Here is a 23,810-nt window from a genome sequence, read left to right as displayed (position 1 = left end):
CACCGAGCATTTCGCTTCGGAGCTGCAGCCGCTCGGAGTAATAATAATAATAATTGGTTTTTGAGGAAAGGAAATGGCGCAGTATCTGTCTCATATATCGGCGGACACCTGAACCGCGTCGTAAGGGAAGGGATAAAGGAGGGAACGAAAGAAGAAAGGAAGAAAGAGGTGCCGTAGTGGAGGGCTCAGGAATAATTTCGACCACCTGGGGGTACGTGTCCGCAAACACTTCCCCACAATATGGACACTCACACGCAAAGGCCGAATTGAAATGTTTAAGCACTGCCGGGCACCGTACTGTGTTGGTGTAGAGGCGAAGAAGCCAGTGCACCTCCGCTTTCTTGAGGCCATTACAGGGGGGTGGAAATTTGATACAGGAGAGGGTTTTTGGGGAAAGGAAATGGCGCAGTATCTGCCTCATATATTGTTGGACATCTGAACTGCGGCCGTAAGGGAAGGGTTAAAGGAGAGAGTGAAAGAAGAAAGGAAGAGAGAGGTGCTGTAGCGGAGGGCTCTGGAATAATTTCGACCACCTGAGGATAATTATATACTGACATCGCACAGCACACGGGCGCCTTAGCGTTTCGCCTTCATAAAAACGCAGCCGCCACGGTCGGGTTCGAATCCGGGAACTCCGGATCAGTAGCCGAGCGCTCTAACCACTGAGCCACCGCGGTGGGTGACCCCGCCGCTCGGAGGGAGAAACACGTACAGAACCGCTTAAACAGGCTCACGTTACCGATATGGCATTTGCGGCTCCGATAGCGGGCGGAACCGCTGCGTTTATTTCTTTCAATCTTTCTGTCGGCAACAGCGTCTCTATGGCGCTTTCTATTTTGTAATTCCGTAAGATCGAAACGCAGCCGAGCCAAGCCAAGCCAGCCAAGCTGTCTACGTAACTCTCAAGGCGGATGCGCGGATGTCGCTGTACCAAGGCGGATGTGTTGTGCCAGCGCTAGTAGTGCATACATCTACCTTGCTTGTGCTGCAAACTTGAAACCTGCGAAACCTGAGAAACGTGAAAGCTCGTTGACACAGGACGTAAGGAGGCGCATCTTCTTGTACGTTGTTTTCCCATTGCGCGCTCAGTGCACGTTCTACTCTGCGAGATTCGAACGCGCTTGTTGGCGCTGCAGGAAGCTGGCTGGCGAAACTGAAATTGTGCCCGACAGCTGAGACGTGAAAGCGCACAGCTCGCTTGCTTTCTACGATGTTTATTATGCTGTGTGACGATACGAGGATAATACTGGTGAAAGCTACCCGCTGCTATGCGGAGATTTCGATGATTTGGGCGTGCCGAGATTGGTACCGAGCGGCCCACTACAGCTTGATTCAAAGGCATTAAACAGCGTTAGTTTGCACGTAAAATTGTGTTGTCATGCTGACAAGAAGTGCCTTTGGGCGAGTTTAGAAGCTCGTTCATTTTTAGGATCGAAAGAAAATGAAAGCTTGAGAAATGACAGATTCTGAGAAAAGCTCACTCGGAACTGTTTACTATTTTTTTTTTGTAGATACGTCGTGATTCGATCGCAGATGAAAATGAGTTGCTATTTCCTTTATTTAAAAAGAAACGCAGTACGTCAGCATTGTTACCGAACAGTTCTTTCATTGTAGCAGGTGGGCATATTTTGGAACGTGCATTGTGCACTGTATACAGTATTGTGCGTTTTTATCGCTGACACTTTCAAAAATTTCCCCGCCTCAACCGCTGGCTCGTTTGCGGTGAAACTGCACACAGAGCTTGCGTATTACGGTAACTTTTGTATCGTAGCAAGTTTGACAATGGTACTTACTTAGTTGAGCCGTGCATGATGCGAAAACGTAATCGTCTAGTAGAGATCGGCAACCAAAACCCGCAGACGACGCTTTTTCGCTAGATAGATAGATAGATAGATACTTGAGGCCTTGCCCTTTGTAACGGGTGGGCACCACTAGGTTGGGCACCCGGCCAAGAAAAAAAAAAAAACAAGAAGATCGAAGCACACAAGGGGAGAAAGAAAGATAAAACGCACAAAAAAATGGAAAAAGAAGAAAAAAGAAAAAAAATAAAAGAGAAAAAAAGAGAAAAGAAAAGAAAAAAAGAAAAAAAACGCAAAGGCTAAAGTCAGGAGGTGGATGGGGGGGGGGGGGGGGTTCGCTCATCGACCTCGTTCACTTCCGACTCTGCGGCTTCGCGCTTTTAAACACAGTGCTCCACCAAAGAGTTAGTCGACGCTTGGTTCGCAGCACCCCCTCGCTCTTGACCTTGGAGCTGTCTCCGTCGTCCACTGCAGGACCGTGAAACCCGAGCGCCTGTGGGAATGTGGTGCCCTCTGTCGGCATTGGATGGAGTCTCTGGCACGACATCACCAGGTGCTCGATGGTTTCCTCCGCGTCGCCACACGCTCGGCATATTGCTGCCTGTGCTTCTGGTGTTGCGTCGAAGTGACGGCGGTACACCAGTGTTCGCAGCGCTCCGGCACGGGCCTCAAACAGCAATGCGCTACCCAGGCCGTTGTCAAAAATCTTTTCAGGTCCGATGCTGTTTTTGCACTCGCGGTACACTGCCAGTGTCGGTTTTTCCGCGAGCGCCTGCAGCCATTGGCGATTCTCTTTTTCCTGGACCCGTCTCCTTGCCTCCTGTTTCCATGCCGTTGCCGATTCGGCACTTATGGGTGTCTGGAACAGTCCATACTTGCCTTCTATCTTGTGGAGGCGCTTCACCCATGTAGTGCGTAGGCATGTCGCAGCTAGGTATTCAAAGACCCGCCTTGCCCATCGGTTGTGGCTCATGAACTGCAGTCGACCGCGGTACTCCAGCTTGCTGCATGCCTCCCTTGCCTCAAAACTAGACCATCCCAGGTCGCCTTGAATGGCTGCATTGGCCACCCGTCCATGACATCCGACTGCAGTGCGGCCGACCTCTGTTTGTCTGCGCTCTAACCAATTTCTGGTGGCTGATGGGAGGCAGACCACCGCGTTGGCGAATGTGAGTCCTGGCACGTGCGCGAGCTTCCAGAGGTCGCGGACCATGGTGTACTGGTGGCACCCCCACAGGCACCGACGTCGGAGGATGCATTGCGCTCGAAGTGCAGATTGACGGACCTTAGCCTCGTGCAGTCTGAACATGTCAGTCTCAGCACACAAATTTATGCCCAGGTATTTATACGATCTGTCGACTGTCAGGGTCTCTTCATTCAACGTCAGCGATAGCTGATCATTCGCCTCGCCTGCCAGCTGAACAACCCTGCATTTTCGCTGGTTGAACTTGAGGCCAAGGCTTCGCAGCTCCGCGGCACAAATGTCTAGCATTTTTTGCACATCCTCTGTGTTTTCTCCCATGATTACCAAATCATCAGCAAAGGCAAGACCCGGCAGTCGGCTGGAGTTGTCAATTCCTGTGGTGCTGTACTTAAGGCCGAATCCCAGGTTTGCCTGCAGGAGTGCCTTTTCCAGTCCGGCCACATACAGGAGGTAGAGGAGGGGAGACAATGGACATCCCTGCCGAAGCCCCCTGTGTACGTAGACCCGTTCCGAATGCACATTGCCATAAACGGCTGTGACTACGTTTTCCCTGTACAACCTCTTTATCGTCTCGAGAAGTGGTGGTGCCATTCCCAGAGTACCAAGGCGATGGAAGAGAGTTTCGTGCGGGACGTTATCATAGGCCTTTTCGACGTCCAGAAAGCAGCAGATGAGTCTCCTGCCTTCCTTCCTGGCAATTTCTGTACAGCTGGTGAGTACGAAGAGGTTGTCTTCTAGCCGTCTGCCCGGACGAAACCCATTCTGCAGCTCCGTTAGGACGTGCGCTGATTCTGCCCATCCGCTGATCCACGCTTTCAAGACTTGCATGAAAACTCGGTACACCACGCTAGTGACCGTGAGTGCCCGGTAGTCGCCGATGTGGGCCGCATTACCGCCGGGCTTCAGCAGGAGCACCACCCTGCCATTGCGCCAGTCCTCGGGTATGTCTCCGCCGTTAATAATGGTGGTAAACAACTCGGCCAGCTGTTCTCTCGAGTTTGGACCGAGTAGTTTTAGTAGGCGAGCTGGTATTCCATCGGGTCGGCAGTGGCGCCATCTGTTTGCGGTAGCGCAAAGCGTCACGACAAGGCCGTCGAGGAGAGCGTTGCAAGGAGCGCGGGCCGTTTGAATATGCCGTTCCTGTCGTTTCGTCTGCTTCTACTGAAGCGCTTACAACATTTTCGTCTAATTAAGCGGAAAAATATCAGAACAAATTATTTAACGAGGCTTTACCTTTTAAAGAATATTGTTTGCAATGCTCCTTGTCGTGACGGTTTCCACTGCCCAAAACAGATGGCGCCACTGCCGCCCTTCAGCGAAAAAGCGTCGTCTGCGGGTTTTGGCTCGCCGATTTCTCGTAGACGCTTACGTTTTCGCATCATGTGCGCCTGAACTAAGTATGTACCGTTGTCAAAGTTCCTACGATACAAAAGTTAGCATAATACGCAAGCTCTGTGTGCAGTTTCACCGCAAACGAGCCAGCGGTTGAGGCGGGGAAATTTTTGAAAGTCAGCGATAAAAACGCACAATACTGTACAGGCGTTATGTTGGTCAAAACTGTGAGTTGTTCTTTCTGCTGGCTCACGTACCGGGCAGATTATTCGCTCTTGGCCAGCTGAGTTGCAGCACTGCTATATTGTATGAACTATTGCTCTTAGAGGCCAGATCTACTAGTGCCTTTCTGCTTCAGAGCAGCGACAGCTTCTGCACTCGCAGAACAAATTGTTTATTTCTATAAAATAGGCTATTTCACCTGCCGTTTTCTTTGTTTTTCAGAAAAATGCCTTATTGTAGCGTCCCGTACTGCAATTCCGACACCCACAAACGACTGGGAATCAGTTTTCACGAATTTCCAGTTGATGAAGATTTGCGGCGGGCATGGCTAAAAGCCATATTGAGAGAAGATTTTGTGCCAAACGACAGGTCCTGCAGCAGCCTTGTCTGCTCACTGCACTTCTTGGACACGGACTATTGCCCAACTTCAAAGCTGCGACGACTCAAACGGACTGCTGTTCCAAGCATTTTTCCTTCCTTTGAAGGCTACATAAAGCCTACACTGTCAACGGAACGGCAGAAAGTACAGCAAGAGAAATCACTGTGCTCGCTCTCTGAAACAGAGGACTCATTAAATGCAATAAATAGCAGCAGTTTAGAAAATTCAGCACCAGCTACTGACTGCCAAGACAAAAGTTGTCCACCATCAACTCCTTCGAACTGTCTTCCGGTGAGTTTTGGCAGTAGCCTGCTGGATTCCAACTCCACAGATGGTGCAGAGGTGGGCGGCTCTCAAGAATCTGGAAGTCAGCACCCAGCTGCTGTGAAGGTTAAATTTGCATCTGGACGAACTGATGACATTGTGCACCATAAGCGTCCAGATGTGAAGGCAATAAAACGACTAAGAGTGCAGCTTTATAAAAAAATTGCTGAAATTCGAAGGTTGCAAAAAGAAAATGAATCCCTGAAAAAGGAAACCCAGTGAAATGGTGATTAACATGCAGCGCCTTGTTCGTGTTCCTTCTTTGTTCGTCCTGTCTACTCCTGCGCCTTGTATCTTCGAGCACTCTACATCGGGCACATGCTTGAACAAGGTGGGCCTAGCCGAGTCTTGTCCTGAAGACTGTGTCATTGGGCAGATAGTTAGTGAAGCAAGGAAACACTGGTTGGTTACCAGACTTCACAGGAGTGAGTGTGCTTTCCCACACTGCTTGTGGGAAAGCACTAACAAGCACTAACAAGCACAGTTGCTAGTCCAGTCGTCGTGTGTGTGCCTCGTCTCTTCGTTGTGTCCCGTTTTTTGACTGGTTTTACTCCTGAACATGTACCAACTGACCCAGATTTCAACACTACTACACCAAAAACCTACCGCTGCGTCCATATGCATGGCCTGCTGAAAATCTCTTCAAAGATGCCTTCTTACGGTAGCTTGGGAATCGAAGAGTTATTTCACACCACTGATGAAAGAACGCCCGAGGCAAGATGCATTGAAGTTGAAAGATGAATGTTTAATGACTGTCGACAAAATGGCTGCGAGTTCAAAGTGTATATATGACCCAAAGTGGATTTTTTGCTTTTAGACAAGAATGAAGCTTAACACCACGATACAAGATGATGTCAATAGTATCATGCTTGAAGATAAGGTGCTATGCTTTGTGGCTACAGGACTGCAGACATCAGCAAAGTACTGTGTAGCTTTTCGCTGTTGTAGCAGTGGTTGCTACTTGATATGGTTGTCAGTCACCTGTGCACTCCAGACAATTTTTTTTTTGTTTTAACCTGTATGGCTAAAAATGCACAAAATATCTCCCTTGAACTGAGAAGACAGCTGGAAAGCTTCCACTGAAGGGTAATTCACACACAAAAAAAACAATGAACTAGGAAAGAATGAAGACATGGATCCGATTTGCTTTCCAACTCAAAACTACATAGGACGGAGTCACTTTGAGAAAACGAACACGGAGACGACGAAGCTCTTTTTCAGATGGAGTAATTTCTCAGTGTTTTTTTCTTTCTCATGCGGTGCCCTTCTTGCAACCCAGAAGCCGAGCCCTTCAGGAAAGCAGGCGCAACAATAGAATTTATGTTGGCAGTGTACAAAAGGTTTACGTTTTCACAATGCGGCAAAAGAAACTGCACACCTGCACCTAAGTTAACAGGAGGAATCCATGCAATATATTGAGATTGTTCACGATGCTTACAAGAGGAGTGGAAAAATGTTCGTGTGCTGTGAAACTTGCGAAGCACTACCACTGACAAGCAAGTCCACTTTCTGTTTTAAAGTGCCTGCTAGACAGTGGTTTCTTTTAAGTACCAACAAGAAACTTTATGGGCAAATTGGTTGAAGTCCCCTACGGTGCTCAGTAGCAGCGGGGTGAAGTAACCGGATAATTGCCCGAGCTGCGACCTCCGGCCTAGAAAGAAATAAAGTGAACTGACATTCCAAGCACATCACAAGCGTGAAATGTTGTGAAGAGCCAGTGTCACAAGATGAGTGTACGTGTTTTCTTGAAACTGATCGTTTTATTGTGGAATGTACTGTTTATGTAGTCAGAACGTTAATGATGGAGACAGTAGCTCACAGTAATGCGTCATCCCGCCAGTAATGAAAGGGGAAGTAAAGAAAGCCTTCAGAGCAATGCAAAGGGGAATTGCAGCTGCAGGACGGAGGGTAGATTGCGCTAGAAAAACAAGCCACCCTGTTTATGCAATGCCTTATGACTTCGACCGTACCAGAAGCTTGGAATAATGCAAACATAATCTTAATTCATAAGAAAGGAGATGCCAAGGACATGAAAAATTACAGACCGATCAGCTTACTGTTAGTTGCTTACAAGGTATTTACTAAGGTAATCGCTAATAGAGTCTGGGCAACCTTAGACTTAAATCAACCAAATGATCAGGCAGGCTTTCGTAAAGGATATTCAACAATAGATCATATTCACACTATCAGTCGGGTGATACAGAAATGCGCAGAATATAACCAACCCCTATATATAGCCTTCATTGATTATGAGAAAGCATTAGACTCAGTGGAAACCTCAGCTGTCATACAGGCATTGCAGAATCTGGGTGTAGAAGAGCCTCATGTGAAAATACTGGAAGATATCTATAGCAGCTGCACAGCTACCATAGTCCTCCATAAAGTCGGCAATAAAATTCCAATAAGGGAGGGCATCAGGCAAGAAGACATGATATTGCCAATGCTATTCACCGCCTGTTTACAGGAGGTGTCCCGAGGCCTGAATTGAATACAGTTGGGGAGAGCATTTAATGAAGAATACCTAAATAATCTACAATTTGCTGATGACATTGCCTTGTTGAGTCACTCAGGAGATGAACTGCAAATCAGGATCAGTGAGTTAGACAGGCAGAGCAGAACGCTGGGTCTAAAAATTAACATGCAGAAAAACAAAGTAATGTTCAACAGTCTAACAAGGGAACAGCAGTTCACAATTGGCAGCGAGGTGCTGGAAGTGGTAAAAGTCTACTTAGGGCAGGTAGTGACAGCTGATCCAGATCATGAGAGGGAGATAAATGGATAAGAATGGGGTGGAGCGCATATGGCAAATTCTCGCAGATCATGAGTGGCAGTTTACCAATTTCCCTCAAGAGGAAAGTGTACAACAGCTATATCTTACCGGCACTCACCTACTGAGCAGAAACTTGGAGGCTAACGAGAAGGGTTCAGCTTAATTTAAGGACAACGCAGCGAGCCATGGAAAGAAAAATGATAGGTGTAACGTTAAGAGATCGGAAGCGGGCAGAGTGGGTGAGGGAACAAACATGGGTTAATGACATCCTAGTCGAAATCAAGACGAAGAAATGGGCTTGGGCAGGGCATGTAATGAGAAGGCAAGGTAACCGCTGGTCCTTCAGGGTAACGGAGTGGATTCCAAGAGAAGGCAAGCGTAGCAGGGGGCGGCAGAAGGTTAGGTGGGCAGATGAGATTAGGAAGTTTGCAGGCATAGGGTAGGCGCAGCTGGCAAAGGACAAGGTTAATTGGAGAGACATGGTTGAGGCCTTTGCCTTGTAGTAGGTGCAGTCAGGCTGATGATGATAATGATGATTTACTGTTTATGGGTTAAAGAGACTCGGAGTAATAATAATAATTGGTTTTTGGGGGAAGGAAATGGCGCAGTATCTGTCTCATATATCATTGGACACCTGAACGGCGCCGTAAGGGAAGGGAAAAAGGAGGGAGTGAAAGAAGAAAGGAAGAAAGAGGTGCCTTAGTGGAGGGCTCTGGAATAATTTCGACCACCTGGGGATCTTTAGCACACGGGCGCCTTAGCATTTTTCCTCCATAAAAGCGCAGCCGCCACGGTTGGACTTAAAGGGCAAATTCAAGTTTGCCTGTATCAATTGGTTACTGCGTTCCAATTACGAAGACGTCGTTTCATTGAAAAAAAAAAACGTACACAGTTATTGCTGCCCCAGCCCATTCTCTCAAGTGAATTGCAATGACATCAATACTTTTTCTTGGTTGTGGGTCTCCGAGACGCCCATGTCGCCATTCACTTCCAAATGGTGGTCACGGAGCCCTTTTTTTGTTATGGATGTTATTTGTATCGAGTGGTGGGAGAAAAATTTTTTAAATGACACTGAGAACTGCATTCAGTTATGGATCTCGGTAAAATTGAATCTCAAGCCTTTCTGGCTGTGATGATGTTTGTACGACAGCAAAAGATGCATTTATTGCCGAGAAAACCATCTAAAAATCGTCCCACAAGTCTGTTCAAACTCTTGACGTCCTTACTGAAAAAGACGGGTTGCCACTGTTTTGAAGTGAATGGCGATGTAGCATAGACTCCAAGATCTGTGCAGAAAAATCAGGCAGTGATGGCGACATTTAGGGCAGAATTATGGAAGGATCACAATTTCAAAACGGTCACCAAACAGTCGCAAAGCCCCGCTTCTATTGGTTGATATGTCTGCCGGTTTGTGCTGACCAATAGGCGGGGCTTTGTTACCGTTTTGTGACTGCTTCGAGATAGTGATCGTTGCGTAGTATGGCCGCTGTGCGTATTTTTTTGCCTTTTCTACCTTGTGAAAGCTGTTTTCGGGGCAAGCAGCCTCTTTACGATTAGAATGCACCCTTATAAGAGGCCAACATCAATTCTTCCTCAGAGTGCCTTTAAACCCAATTTTCTTCAAAATAAATGCTTCCGCTGCCATGTAAACATTAACACAGCCACATAGCACCATACAATAAATTTTTATGAAGAACAAATATTGGATGCAGTTGTCTTTGTGTCCCTTTCAGATGGGCACTTTCGCATTTTACAGTAACTGGTATGGCTCTGGTGAGTGCATATGTTTGGCTCCCTTGTTTTCCAAGCGAAAGGCCTAAGAAAGCTTGTTCACCAAAATGTCTAAAATTGGAGCAGAGCTTGGCCAAGCTTTCGTATGTGTGTACTGCATGCTGAGCCATCTCAAAGGTCACATATTGTGCCTTTTGAGAACGCCATGCAAGATTTGTAGAATTAGACTCCTCACTCCCAAATGCGTGAAACATTACCGATTAAGGGTCTTCCACAATTCACACTGAACACAATTGGGAAGTTATCGTAAGCACACGAAGTACACTTTATAAACAAACTTTTTTTATTTCACCAAAAAAATGCCACATACATTGTTTGTCCAACATAGAGTTGACAGGGTTAGTCGCTGGCATAAATGTGCATTTAGGATTACAATGTATGCTGCTCCAGATGCAATAATAACTCAATACTTGTGTCAGTTCCAACGCAGAATTCAACCTCAAAAAACTAACTGTAAATTCGAGCTTTGAATACTTTATTGCTCCGCACAAGCTTGATAGCTGCTTTGTGTTCAAGAATATTGCAATATTTGCCCGTAGTAATGTAAAGTTAAAAATATCACTTAGTGATGAGTATGTCATGCATCAGATCCGGCAGTTGCTGTGCAGCACCGCCTTGTGTGCGCTACGCTCTGTCATAATGCAGGAAAAAAAAAAAAAAAGCGTAGTAGTGGACAAAAATGCAACACAACCTTTTCGTGAGTAGAAAGTGCCGCTAAAAGCCTCTCCAGACTTTTCTCATCGGTGTAAAAGTATAAAACAAAAGAGCACGAGAAATACGTAAAAAGTCTTTCCCGGAGCAGGTTGTTCTGTCCTGACCGGCTAATCTGTAAACGACTATTAAATCTTTTCTGCTTTTTGAAATGACAGGGGAAAAAAAAGGCACGTTAAACCATTTGGCAGCTACTACAAGAAAAAAAGGCTTCTGATGTCCGCTGCCACTGCTGCCACAATAGACTGCAGAGCCAAGGAAGAGGAGAGGTGCGTCATTTGGAGTAATAAAAATAAAAAGCAAAATATTTAAACGGAACAACTGCGCACCAGCTGAAGAGCTTTGCCTGACAAGATTATCCGTTTTCGAGTTTGCATTAGGCCAAAGGTATTGTCTAAGTAAACGGGTGTCAGCGGCGTCATGCTGATATAGACACTGACAGCTTGAGACCTATCTCGTCGACGAGCTTCTTTACACGTTCCGAGGTGCCAGAGAACTTCTGTAGGTCTGGCCCAAGCATCTTAACCAACGCGGGCACCTGTGGGAAAAAGAGAGAGAGGAGTGTGAATGAAAGTATTTACACGCCAGCTACATCTGCCATATTCCCATCAATTGGACACCAACTTTTGTAGGTATATTATGTTTCCTCTTAAGTTGCCAATGTCTATAATAAATTTCTCTTAAAGGGGCTCTGAAACACCTTCCGAGGATAGCACATCAACTCGCTCAATCATTGCATTGCGTGGTCACGAACACCTGAGCCAAGTAATGCGCTTCTACACGCAGCAGAGAACCCACAATGATGCGTGAAAGTTGGCGAACCTTTTCCGGCGGCTTTTCATGCTCGCATCCGACTCCATTGCAACATTCCTGCTTATACCAGTTCAGAGATGGCTATTGGTTTGACTCTTTCAGACATCAGGCAGCTACCATAACCGTAGCCTATAAGTGGCATAGCTCTAGCGGGTCGAAAAGCTCTACCCCTGGCAGTGGGGCTGGTGGAGGAGCGCCAACCTTTCAGCATGCAAAAAGTGACGAGAGCAGAGGCAAAGGCAAAAAAGGGTAAAAAAATTCAATACTTACGTCATTGTAGCTGATCTGTAGAAACCGAAGCAGCGCAGTTAGGCAGTAGAAGGCTGCAAAGGGAAAATGACGGTGAGCTTTCACAGCAACATCACCACTTGCGCTGAACTGAATGCTGCACTTAAGTATCCCTTGCTTCTGGCTGATGCAATTCCCTCAGTAATGTTTTTTTAAAGCAAGCATTCCTCCATGATTCCATATAGCTAAAGATGTTTTAAAAGGACACTGAGAAGAAGTTGAAGCTATTCTGTATCCACTGATCACTGCGTTCTAATGGCCAACAGGCTATACCTGAACTGAAAACGGAGATTTCATATGTCGGAAAAGACCAGAAGAAGTAAACCGAGAGAGTGCTGCCATGCAAAGGCCATTTCTACAAGCAAGCTGTGGTGACATCAAGTATTCTTTTCATGTTGCTTTCTGAAATTAGACTACACAGCCATCAACTTCCAGCCAGTGACCATAGAGTCACGAATTCTATAAAGATGTGATCATCGAAGTCGCAAATTTAAATCTAGCGGTGCGAGAAAATATTTCTTTTCCAGTTCCAAGCTTCTCAGCAATAAACACGTCTTTTGCAGCCAAGTGAACGTCAGCACAGCCACAAAAAAAAGCCTTCAGTCAAATTCCATTAAGGAAAAAAAAATTGGATGAAGAATCTTTCTTAGCGCCTGTTCAATGAAGCAATTTCGGCCCTAACTTCACCGTATAGGCATCCTCCGCCTACTACTGTAAGAAATAGTTCCCACAGCGTCAAAACCACACCTACTGCTCACTGAAAATACCCGCCACCTTTGCTTACAGCAAAGCACGTTTTCTGTGTTAAGTCTGCCACTCTACACCATGCTACACAACATATGCGAAGTGCTGCCAGGTAACGATTCCAAAGCATTCCATATACCTCTTACCTTGCTCCTCTTTGATGTCTCCATGCAGGTACTGCAGAATGGCTGTGGAAAGCTCGGTTGCCGTGTCGTCAAAAAGCTGTAGATAAAAAAAGCAAAAACAAAGACTGGAGTGCTCAACAGCACGCCTCATGTTAAGCAATGCAGTTAACGCATAAGGATGGTAGGGGCTGAATCTCCTGAAGGTATTCCTTTTTTTTAGAACATGGAAATGTGAGTGCTGGGCGTGTAAGACCTGCAAGTGCAAACTCCCAGTTGTTATTTCTGCATCTTTGTTTTCGGAACTGCTTTCACCAGTGTGCCAAAAGGTCCGAATTCCGAGCTGGCTCCAGGGTGCAGAGCAGCTTTGATGCCCAACAAATAAATCGTACAATGCGAAGCAGAATGGTTTTCTTTAGAGATATCTTCTTGAGTCCACTGTCCTTTGGATCACCTCTCTAAGCCTTCCTTGCAGTTCGCATGATGCCCAGATAGAGCACCACGACAGCACTCGCTGTAATACCCCCCAGTTATGCCTTTTGGTAATCCTATATTTAGCGACACAGAAGAAGTGGCAAAGGATGGCAATGGTTTGGAAGACACACAAAGAAGGGCCCATGAAGAGAGCATCCTTTTCATGGACGGGGTGTGGCACGGCTGAACGTACCTCCTTGAGCGAGAGGTTGAACATGAGAGCAGCACTTCGCTCCTGTGCCACGGGTCTATCGCAGAGGAGACCATGAACAACGGCGCGAACTGTGGCTTTGGCATTGTTGCACGACTGGCCACTCTCCTCGCTCCACTCAGAGATGTAGAGCAGCCAGTCGTAACTGCTGACGTTGCTGCACAGGTTGCACAGCTGTGAAAGTCAAGAATACCAAAGAAGAAGAGGTCAACAGCGCATACCGCTTGCAAACAAGAAAGAAACGTCAAGTACCATCAGTGGCAAATGAAACACAAATGGAGGAACTGAAATGCAGACACAAGAACACGGAAATGTTAGGATGTGCAGAAAAAATACAGGCTGGGCTCTATAAATTTCCACGCAATGGTCCTCGCACCATACAAGTGAACATCAAGTGCACTGGAATCCGCTCTTCAGCTATGAATGAATGAAAAACTTTATTGGTTCCTTTAGGAAGTAGTAGCGGTAGAGGACGAAGTCTTCGTCTTGAAGCTTGGGTCCTCCTTGGCCGTGGGTGGGCCCCTAGTCCAGGGCTCCACTGAGTCGGGCCACCTCGCTTGCGTGTGCTATGAGGGCCCTTTGGACCCCTAGCTCACAGCTGGTGAGCCGGCTCTCCCATTGCTCCGCACTTGGTGTTTTGTGTTTGTGGAATGCTTGACTTCTTGCGCACTCCCATGTGACATGATATAGTGTTGGTTTTGCTCCGCACCACGGACAGTTGGCGCTATACTGTGTGGGGAACATCTTGTTTAATATGTATAAGTTTGGGAAGGAGCCTGTTTGCAGTCTTCGCCATCCTGTGGCTTCCTCCTTGGATAATGCTTTATGTTTTCTCGTTTTGCTGTTTCCATCTTCACTGTATTGTTCGCGTCTCATTCGACGTTGACTGTGTGCACGGAATATTTTGTTCCATCACTACCGGTAAGTGTAATGCGAACTCCCAGTGATTGCTGTTACATTCTGCTACATGTCTGATGAAAACAATGCTAGTAAAAGGATGCAACACCGGATGTATCACTGCTATACCACCCAACCACCTACGCCCTTGTCTCACACTGCCTCTCTGTAAAGATGTCTTAAGCCAACATTGCAAATCTGGGGGTTTGTACCATAAACAGCGATTGCTGCAAAACATGGCTGGGTGCCGCAGCATTGTATCATGTAACCAGGCCAGAAGAGTGACCCACTGCACGGTACAATGTGGGCAGAGAAGAAAGAGCAACGCACCAGCTTGAGCACTTCGTCCTGCTCTTCTATCGGCAGGTTCTCGATGCGATACACATAGCTCATGATGCAGTGGCTCTTGCGGTCCTGGTGCAGGAACAGAATGACGTCCTCCTTGAGTGCCGCCGCCTGCAGCACCCGTAGGAGTGAAAGCCGGACTGCCGACGACAGGCCCGGGTCGGTCAGCAACTTGCCTGCGAAAACGACAAGCTCCAATGTGACTGATTGACGACGGCACAGAACTGCTGCGTCACACTGGCTCTCAAAGAAAGGAAAGTCGAGAACAACTTCATCCAATTTTCATTCTTAGTAGAAATCGATTCTACAACTCTTTCTGTGTACAGTGATGTTTATCCAGCAGCAAAAGACGCATGTACTGCTGAGACTGAGAAAACTGCATTTAAGATTTTCCTCCACTCGATTCAAAACCGATGCTTGCAGGGCGAGTTGGTCATTCATAATTGCTAAACAGCGTGAAACCAAGACGGGCCAGGAAAAGCACACGACGACACGAGCACTGAATCGATACAAACAAGTCGTCAATTGAAACTCATGACATCTACGCTGAGAACTTTGCGACCATAGTTTTGAAGTGAACGGTGCCGTAACCTATCTTCTAGGATCCGTGCCCAAGAAGCTGTATCAATGCACCGCTGCTTATTTGTGAAATCAGCCAGTGGCGGCAACACCTGTATTTCAATTTCAGCTTTTCATAGCTTATGAAAGCTTCGTTCTCGGTGAAAGTGGCATCTTTGGCATTCCGGTGCGGTTCAATTTGTCTTCACTGACTCTTTTAAAGACTCTGGGGATTTTTTTTAAACATTTTGAGTTGATAATCACATCACATTCCTCAGAGTACGCTCGCTCCAGTACAAAAAAAAAGTTATTTAAAATAGCAATCAGAAGAATTTAAAAGATCAAAAACCAGGAAACCGAACCTGGGTCTTGAGCAAACAATGTCGTCACGACAGACTGTCCTATGACGTGACAGATATTGTCACAAAACCTATCGTGTGAGCGTTAATTAGCTGAACTAGTGACTATGTGAGAGCTGAGGAGTATGAAAGGACCAAAAGCCAGCTCAAAATGTAGCCCTTCAGCAAACACAGAGCGAATATCGACGGCCAGGTGTCTAGTGATGTCACACGTGCAGGATTGCCCGTAGAAATCTTCCTGATTGAGGCCACAAAATGGGAAATTTTAAATTCACTTGTGTTGCATCAAAACACCACCCCACAGTGAAACTTATCAAAAAGGACCACAAAACTGCAGAGAATCAACCGTGAAGTTTCAGTAAAATCAGACGAGGTAGAAAAAACGTCGGAGTTGGCCCTTAACTGCATAATGCCTAATATATCACATATACGACACTGATGATAAATATAGCTGCAGCTTTTGTTTGTGATCTTAAATGCAGATACCACATTTCACAAGATATTTAACAGAGAAAAGTTAGAGTGATGACTGCCAGACATGCAGGAGGCCTGCAGCTCGATCACTCCCCCAGGTTGCTAATTTTGTTCACACAATAATCCAATTTTTAATGCAATATCATATTTTTAACACAAAATCATATTTTTAACACACACATATGCATGTCTAAGTATGTATGCGCAGTTTTACTGCTCTCACAAACTTTCAGAAGTTATCTTAATTTGCTAATTTTGTTCAGTTTTCGTAAGCCCTGTGTCAGTGCCATCTCTCTCGTGGTCTGCGTCTGTTTGTGTTGAAACTTTTTACAAGATCAGTGCAACATGTGCCAACAAACGGACGACAAACTGTTGGGAAATGCAAGTTGCTATGCTAGGTGGACAATTTTGTAAAAATGGCGTAAGAACAATGTTCACAGCTTAGTTCATTAGGCTGAATTTTAATGCGCACTTTTTTCCAGCGAACTGCACACACGCAGTTTTATGCTAATGGTCATTTCAGAGTGACAACATGCCAGGTTCCTATGTTCATACAAACTTCGTGCACCAAAGGCCTCAAGAATCAGTAAGGGTGGGAAGGTACCGATGAGAATGAAACATACTGAACAGGTCGAGCTGTGGGGATCCAAGGGCCCATGCACCATTATCCGTCACAAGGTACTCGTGTAGTTCTCTCAATGCCGTACGCTCTTGGTCGTTGATGATGCTCTCCAGATGCCCCTCGAGTTCTTTCAGTGCTGCAGCGCCCTGCAAAGCAGTTAGACCGAAATGGCTTCACGTTCTCAACAAGAATGCCGCACACTTGACACACTAGGCATTGTGGACCCTTTACAAGTCAAGCATTGATCAAACCAACTCCCAAAGCTTTGATCGTACCGATCCATCTGGTTTTCGTCAAATGAACCGCGACACAGTGGCTACGCCATGCGACTGGTAAAAATGAGGTAGTGGGGTTGAACCCTGGTCGTAGCAGCCCAGTCTTGATAGAGGCAGGAAGCAATACTAATGCCATGTTCTGTATGATGTTAATGCGTGCACTAAATTAATATTTACATTCTAGTGTTATGCTGCTAAATACAAAAAGACGGACACAGGCGGGAGAAAGATACTGGAGATACCAACTAGCATTTCAAGGTACTCCAATTCTCTACTGCCAGTGCCTTGTAACTTTATTTCTAGTTCGCAGGTCCTATATGTTTCCTCTGTCCTTCCGCTGGTTGAATGACTTGAATGTGTGCGTCTGTCTTCCGTCACTAGTGCTCGTAATTTTGTACTTTAAGCACCACTAGCACACAAAGATGCCTTAAAAAGACCAATTGCAAGCATATGTCAAGAACAAAAGGACCCATATAGCTTGCACCTGACTGCTCATAGCACTATTGTGGGTAGTAATGCATTGGAGCAGCTTCAGCAGAAAGATTTTTATGATCTGCAGCACTTTACGCCATTAGCACCCTTGTTCTGATCAACCAGTTCATGTCCACGACTGTTTGAAATAACATTTTTTTTTTGCCAAGTTATAATGCACATTGGAACAAAGCCTTTAGCATTGATTCTAATTATCCACCAATTTGAATCCTGCAAATTCATATCGTCGAAGTTCTGCTATACTATTTTAATGAGTGTGATCCTTCCAGGAGCACTTCAATATAGCACTTGGAAGTCTGTTATCAGTAATAATATCATAGTAAAGAGAAGGAAGGAAGGCTTACATCAACTTGTGGGTAGAAAACAGGTGGATCGCTGTAACGCCGGGACTTTCGGATGGGCACAGAAGGCCGGTCCTCCAGCTCGCCATTGCTGTCGGCTGCTGCCGAGTCGGAAGCAGGTCGCACAGGTTGCTCTGAAGCCGGTTCTGTTGCCGGCTCTGAAGCTGTCTCCGAAGACATCTTTTGAGCCGGAGGTGGTGTGGGTCGTTGATTCACTTGTTCAACTGATGACGCAGCTAACAAGAATTAAGACTTATCTCATTAAACTGTTCTCAGCAAGGAGTGACAGCTCTTGATTCAGAGAATGACAATGGCAATGTTTGAAAAACACTGGTGCCTACCTCTTTCTCAGGCAGAGCTGTTAGATAGAAAGGGAAATGAAGTAAAGAGAAAAAATTGCTGTGATACACGCTGACTGGAAGAGCTGCAGAGTTAGCATAAAGATGCTGGACTTGGAAATACGAGCAGGCGAGCTTTTAAAACGTTCACAAGAAGCTCTAAAACAAAGGCAAGTGAGCAGTGAATGGTTGATACACTCGATGCATTTATGTTATGCAAATGAGCTTTAGCACCAATGACTAAGGCATTTGCTGGGAGAAAGTGCATTTTTCAAAATCACTGCTTCTTGGTTCACTGAAGGAATCCTGCCAGACTGCATAACACCATGATTAAAATTTGTACCTATGCTGGAGACTTGCCTATATGCTCGCACCATGAAAATAATTATACCTTTAAGCTAAGTACTCCGCTGGCATAAGCTCGTGGAGCTGCAAAGATAACGCCACCCAAAAAGCAGGCACTAATGGAAGTACATGCACTAGCGACATCTAGTGGCATGAAATACAAGCTTACTAGGCTTAAAGCAACAACTGATTGCCTTTTACCAAAAAGACAGTGCTCCAAAAGACACAGCCAGAGCACAAGGAAAGTTGCCTTACTGTCCACTAGAGGTCACCACCATACAAACGACCCTCACGTTGCCTCAAGTGCCAATGACAACATTGCACTGAAAAAAGCGGCAGGATTTCTCTGTCATCGTATTTGAAGGATCACAGAAGCATGGGACGTTACTCACATTCCCTACTGTTGGTCGTCCAAGGGTCTATGGGTGTGAAGGGAATGAAGTCCGTGGGTGCTCCTCCACCAAAGCTTAGTCCTCGCGCTGTTTCACCTCTGAGTGAGAGGTTCTCGAAGTACGTCTGAAGCGTGCCACCCAGCGGTCTGCACAAGGGACACAAGAAATGGCATTTGGTAAAAAAAAAGGGGTGAAACTGAAACCACTGCATCTTGCCTTCTCCAAAGTGCAGGGCATCAACAAGGATGAAAAATGGGACGACCGCAGCATAGAATTGAAGAGGGAAAAACAAACGGGATAGAAACAAATTACAACAAAAACAGTAAAAAGAGCATGCAAAATCCAAGTGAGAGCTTGCCAGGCTAGGTATCTTTTATGCCTTTCCCACTGATACACGTAGCCTTCAATTACTTGCCACATAGCCCTAAACAGACACGGACGCAGGGAGACAAACAGGATGGGTGCTCTTTAATGCTGCACTTGGGTTAGCGGCACAACTCATTTCACTACGATTCATAAAAAGGTTGTTGTTAATAGGCCGATTGGGCATAGTGCCCACAAAACAAAGAAGTCGAATCGCAGATGTGTTGGTCCAATGCTTCTTGACATGACACAATATAAGGAAAGTGCAATAGTCACGCTGATGCAGTTTTTGGGCGCTACTAAAACAGGGCCTTTTGTGTCAAGAACATCAGCCACTAACAGGAAAAAAATCTGGGTGCAGCAACTGGGTGCACATAATTTACTGCTCATAGCTGCTAAGAGCCTTTTTCTATGACCGAGAGAATTGAAATGTCCTCACAACAACAGAGAAAGGGTGCAAACTGTAATGCCATGACCCAGTTTATATCCAACCATCCATTCAAACTGAAACTCAAGTCTATAGCAAAAAAAAGACACATAAGAAACAAACAAGCCAGGAGAAAAATGTGTATTTTTGAGACGTACTACAAAAAAAATGCACACATGCAGGACACATATAGCTGGGCACAGGTCTGCAAAAGTTAGCCAAGTCTTCTCAGCTGGACCATGTGTTTACCAGGCAGAGCTTCAGTTACGAGAGTATGAGGTACAAGAATAAAAGGTTTGGCAATACTTTTCAGCGGGCAATCTCTCGAGCCACCTAGAAGAGAGCAAAAAAATTATGCCGTCTCAATTTCCAAGCGGAAACAATGCAATGAATCCACCAAAGGCCCTACTGTTAGACATGACACCGGCTTTCCCGAGATCCATTTAAGGAGCACAGCGGAAAGCGGTAGCAACATTAGCCACAATCGAAGCCCGGAACATGTACAGACCACGTAATAGATGGATGGCACAGTGCGCTGAGAAGCTCAACGTCGATTACCTCACAAGTGTAGCGTTGACGGGTCACAGGGGGGGGCGGCAACAGCAGCGTACAGACAGACGACGAGGAGCAGCCCTCCTCGAGAGACTTCCGAAGGGAAAAAAAAGCGAGTAGGCGGCCGCTGCCTCTCCAGCTTTGGGAGTTTGAAACCGGTGCCAGGTTTACGCTTCCAGAACTCTCCTCTCCGACGCCCTCGCCACCAACCCACTCTTTCCGCCTCCCCACACTCTGAGAAACTCTGTCTCCTCATCATCCTGAAGGCATCACACGTGCCACGCTACCACCCTCCCCCTCAACTCAGATGTGCACAGATGAGTGTGTACCCACACCCTCCGAGCAGTGCTGCTTGCTGGCGGCTATTTAGAGAAGACCCTAGCGCCTCGGAATAGAACCCCGCGTTCCCTGCGCCCTCTCGCCACCGGACTCGGCTGTCTCCCCCCTCTCCACAAGCCGGCTGAAAGGGGAGAGGGAAAAAGGCGCGTGTCTCAGCGCTGAGCCACGCGCGTGGCGCGTCGCCAGGAACGAATGAGGAGGCAAGACGCAAGCAAGAACGATCGCAAGAAAGAGGTGAGAAGAAAACAATGACACACGAAACCGGAGCGAACGAAAAACCGGGCGGGTTGAAGGAAACGCGCCACCTGAGATTCCGCGCGCCACGCGGAGTCTCTGGCCGGGGAAGAAGCTACAGTAAAAGAGACGGCGCCAAAACCGCAAAAAAAAAAAAAAAAAGTGACGGAAGCAACAGGCCAAACCGACAAGCGCGCGTTCGCGGGTGCACGCTAAACCCAAGGAGCGGCTACATAAGCCGCTTGCGGTTTACGCGCGCATTTTCCAAATCAACTAAAAAAAGTCTGAGAAGCTATAGTAAGATACAACTTAGAAAAACAGCAGTTGTTAACACTGGGCCACGGTCCGCGGCGTACTGTATTACTCCGCTAGCCAGTCAGAAAAGTAAACGAAATCATCATCTCAATGTTTGACTTTATGAAACAAGCAAGGTAAGAAAATTCTAGATCTTATAACAGTTTTCCCGTGGTTAGCTTATTGTTTAGGTGACAACAGATGTTTTAACAGCGGCCTACGTTTTTGTCGAGGAGGAATTCTGTGCACCGGTCCTAAATGTGGGCGGAGCTTCACTGCGGACTTAAGTTGTATCCGGCTATAGATGCACGCGCGCGACAAGGAAGTCGTCGGTCTCTGCGCGAACTACACGAGTGGAATGAGTATAACTCGTCGCATCCTCGCCATTTCACAACAATCACATTTCCGGATCGAAGCTTCTGCGCACGCGCAAAGGCAGCTGGTACGCGCCCAAACGCAACTGTGCTCTACAGTACGGTACACTGTAGGTATACGTGGACCTTCGATCCGGGCAGCAGCCATATCGGCAAAGAACCGAACCGCTGCTCTATGGGATTGAATCCCGGCCGCAAAGTCCGCACTTCGATGGGGGACGATAAGACGCCTGCGTGCTGTACGATGTCGGTGCACGTTTAGGAGCCCACTTGACGTTAAAGTATCGGCAAAACATTTCTGGTTGCTTGTTTTCCTTGCAACGACGCGAAAGCCACTATGCATGATGACCACGTGGTTTTCGACTTCGACCGCTAAATTTGAAATGTACTCTCTTCAGTCGTACTGCTTCTGTTGTAACAGCCGAACGATGGCTGTGGCCTGACAGCCGACAGATCTTATTCATGTGACGTCAAGAGCGCAGCGCGGTTATGCAGCCAACCATGACGGCGCAATAACATGGCTGTCATACACAAAGGTGGGCGCAGCGTGATAACGAGCGGATAATCCGGTTGTCCGGAAAATCCCACTGCGATCCGCGGCTGTGTTCCGCTATCGCTGGACGCCACAGCGCATGCGCAGATCACCCTGAACGCGCCAGATGCCGGCACGCGGAAGGCGATCAAGATTGCGGATTGCCAGTGAGCAGGCGCTGATTGGTCCCGATGCGGCAGGCGTACGAGCAGCTGTCTTCCAGTGAATTTACAGGATGAACGGATAAGGCTGAACCCTTTAAATCGGGCGGTGGTTCAAGCCACCTGGCCATGGCTTGTGAAATTTTACTCTTGTCTTGATTTTAGCCACCAATCAGATAACCTTCGCTTGGTTACTTCTAACCGCTTAAAATCTACTTTCCCTTCACTGTCCTTAAACCCCAATGCTTTGAATAAATCGGCCCCGCTGCTTTCCACTGAAGGGTGAAGCCTTTTACAGAAAAGTATCAAGTTTTCAGCCCTTTCCTCCTCCTCTGCACGAGCACCGCACAACGTGTCTATCTCGTGGCGCCATCTGGCGCCCACAAGGTGGCCTGCGCAATCGCACTGACTGCGCACGGGCTCCCGGTGTTCCGGTAACGGTAACACGGTACACACTATGCTAAAGGTGTCTTTAACAAATACCTTTAGCATACAGTGTACAGTGTTATCGTTACCAAAATATCAGGAGCCCGCCCACCATCAGTGAGCACGCGCTGATTGGTTCCGATGCGGCAGGCGTACGCGCAGCTGCCTTCCAGCGACTTTACAGCTGCCAGGTACGTGGCGCCATCTGGCGCCCACAAGGTGATCTGCGCATGTGCACTGACTGCGCGCGGGCTCCTGGTACTATGCTAAAGATGTCTAATGAACACCTTTAGCACACCGTGTATTGTGCTACCGTTACTGTTACTGGAGTACCGGAAGGAAGCCCGCCGCCTGTGAGCACGCGCTGATTGGCCCCGATGTGGCAGGCATGCGCACAGTTTGGCACCCTCAAGGCGATCTGTGCATGCACACTGATGGCATGCAGGCTCCCGGTACTTTGGTAACAGTAACACGATGTATGATATGCTAAAGGTGTCTAGTGACTGCGCCCTTTCCTTTTCTCGAAAGCCATTTCGCATTTTCATATACAGCTAATGCTGAGGCTCGCGCTGCGTTAAGTGAACACCCCTTCAACATTTCTCTCTGCCTTTTCTCACAAAAGTTTGGCATTTACCAAGAGTTGTATAAATTGCCATGAACTTCGGGCCCTTGGTTTCACTCTTTCTTCAGCCATGATGGCTTGCAGCGTCTTATTCGTTACAATATACACAAAACCTATGATGAGATTGACGAAAGCAGGAGTGCCAGTAAGAATTTGTCTCTTCTTTCTTGCCTCTTTAAAAATATGCCTCTCCTCGATCTTCACACTGTGGTGTTTCGTTGGCACACCGACTTCGCAACAGCGCTTCGCTTGCTAAAAATAGCCCCTTTTCCCCGCCGGTCTAGCGCTCACGAAACAGACAGACATGACGACTGGCGGTTCCCGTCATTGTTATGGAATAAGGACCCTGAAACAGCTCTACGCAGCCGCAAGGAAGTGGTTCTACTCTCTTTTTGGGGGGAGGAGAAAGAACTGGTTCTTTCTGAGCGTGGGCGGTTTGAAATGTACAGCTAGAGACACGCTCTTGCCCTGTGTTGTGTGATGATCTGGCATTGAAATATCTTTTATTATACAGATTAAAGGGACCGACAACCGAATTTTAAGGACCTGATTCCCCCCCCCCCCCCTTCTTTCTGTTTTCTTCTTTTCCAATTTCTTACAGGGGCTGAGGAGAGTACTTAAACTCATTAAATCACTACATTGTGTTGTCATGAATACCTGAGACAAGTAATACTCCTCTACACGAAGCAGAGAACCCATAATCACGCGCAAAAGTTGACGAGCCCTTTTCAGCGACTTTTTCATGCCCGCCCCTACTCCGTTTCATGCTTCTGCGTATGCCGGTTTGAGATGGCTATTCATTAGATTCTTTCGGACGTCATGCAGCTCCCAAGACTGTGGCCAGTCAGCCGCGTCACTCCGGCC

At 46.9% G+C, this 23,810-nt stretch overlaps 2 protein-coding genes across 2 annotated transcripts in view; both read right to left on the bottom strand.

The window, feature by feature from the left end:
* Nucleotides 1-1,880: 1,880 nt before the first annotated feature.
* Nucleotides 1,881-3,964, bottom strand: LOC144100080 (uncharacterized). Its single transcript, XM_077633123.1, has one exon. The coding sequence runs from the start codon at nucleotides 3,829-3,831 to the stop codon at nucleotides 2,152-2,154; it is 1,680 nt and encodes a 559-aa protein (XP_077489249.1). The 5' UTR covers nucleotides 3,832-3,964; the 3' UTR covers nucleotides 1,881-2,151.
* Nucleotides 3,965-10,081: 6,117 nt separating this feature from the next.
* The window catches only part of LOC144100958 (uncharacterized), a 28,835-nt gene continuing 15,106 nt past the window's right edge, over nucleotides 10,082-23,810 (bottom strand). The window contains exons 5-12 of the mRNA XM_077633897.1: nucleotides 18,623-18,768; nucleotides 17,551-17,783; nucleotides 16,441-16,585; nucleotides 14,412-14,602; nucleotides 13,167-13,358; nucleotides 12,524-12,599; nucleotides 11,616-11,668; nucleotides 10,082-11,070 (exon numbers count right to left, since the gene is read on the bottom strand). Of these exons, the coding sequence (XP_077490023.1) occupies nucleotides 10,951-11,070; nucleotides 11,616-11,668; nucleotides 12,524-12,599; nucleotides 13,167-13,358; nucleotides 14,412-14,602; nucleotides 16,441-16,585; nucleotides 17,551-17,783; nucleotides 18,623-18,768 (1,156 nt within the window). The 3' untranslated portion in view covers nucleotides 10,082-10,950. The remainder of the gene's footprint in view (nucleotides 11,071-11,615; nucleotides 11,669-12,523; nucleotides 12,600-13,166; nucleotides 13,359-14,411; nucleotides 14,603-16,440; nucleotides 16,586-17,550; nucleotides 17,784-18,622; nucleotides 18,769-23,810) is intronic.

Source organism: Amblyomma americanum, chromosome 8, assembly GCF_052857255.1.
Source record: "Amblyomma americanum isolate KBUSLIRL-KWMA chromosome 8, ASM5285725v1, whole genome shotgun sequence".
NCBI classification, from domain to species: Eukaryota; Metazoa; Arthropoda; class Arachnida; order Ixodida; family Ixodidae; genus Amblyomma; species Amblyomma americanum.
Note: the sequence above shows the minus strand (reverse complement) of the source record. Positions and strands in the feature narration are given on the sequence as shown.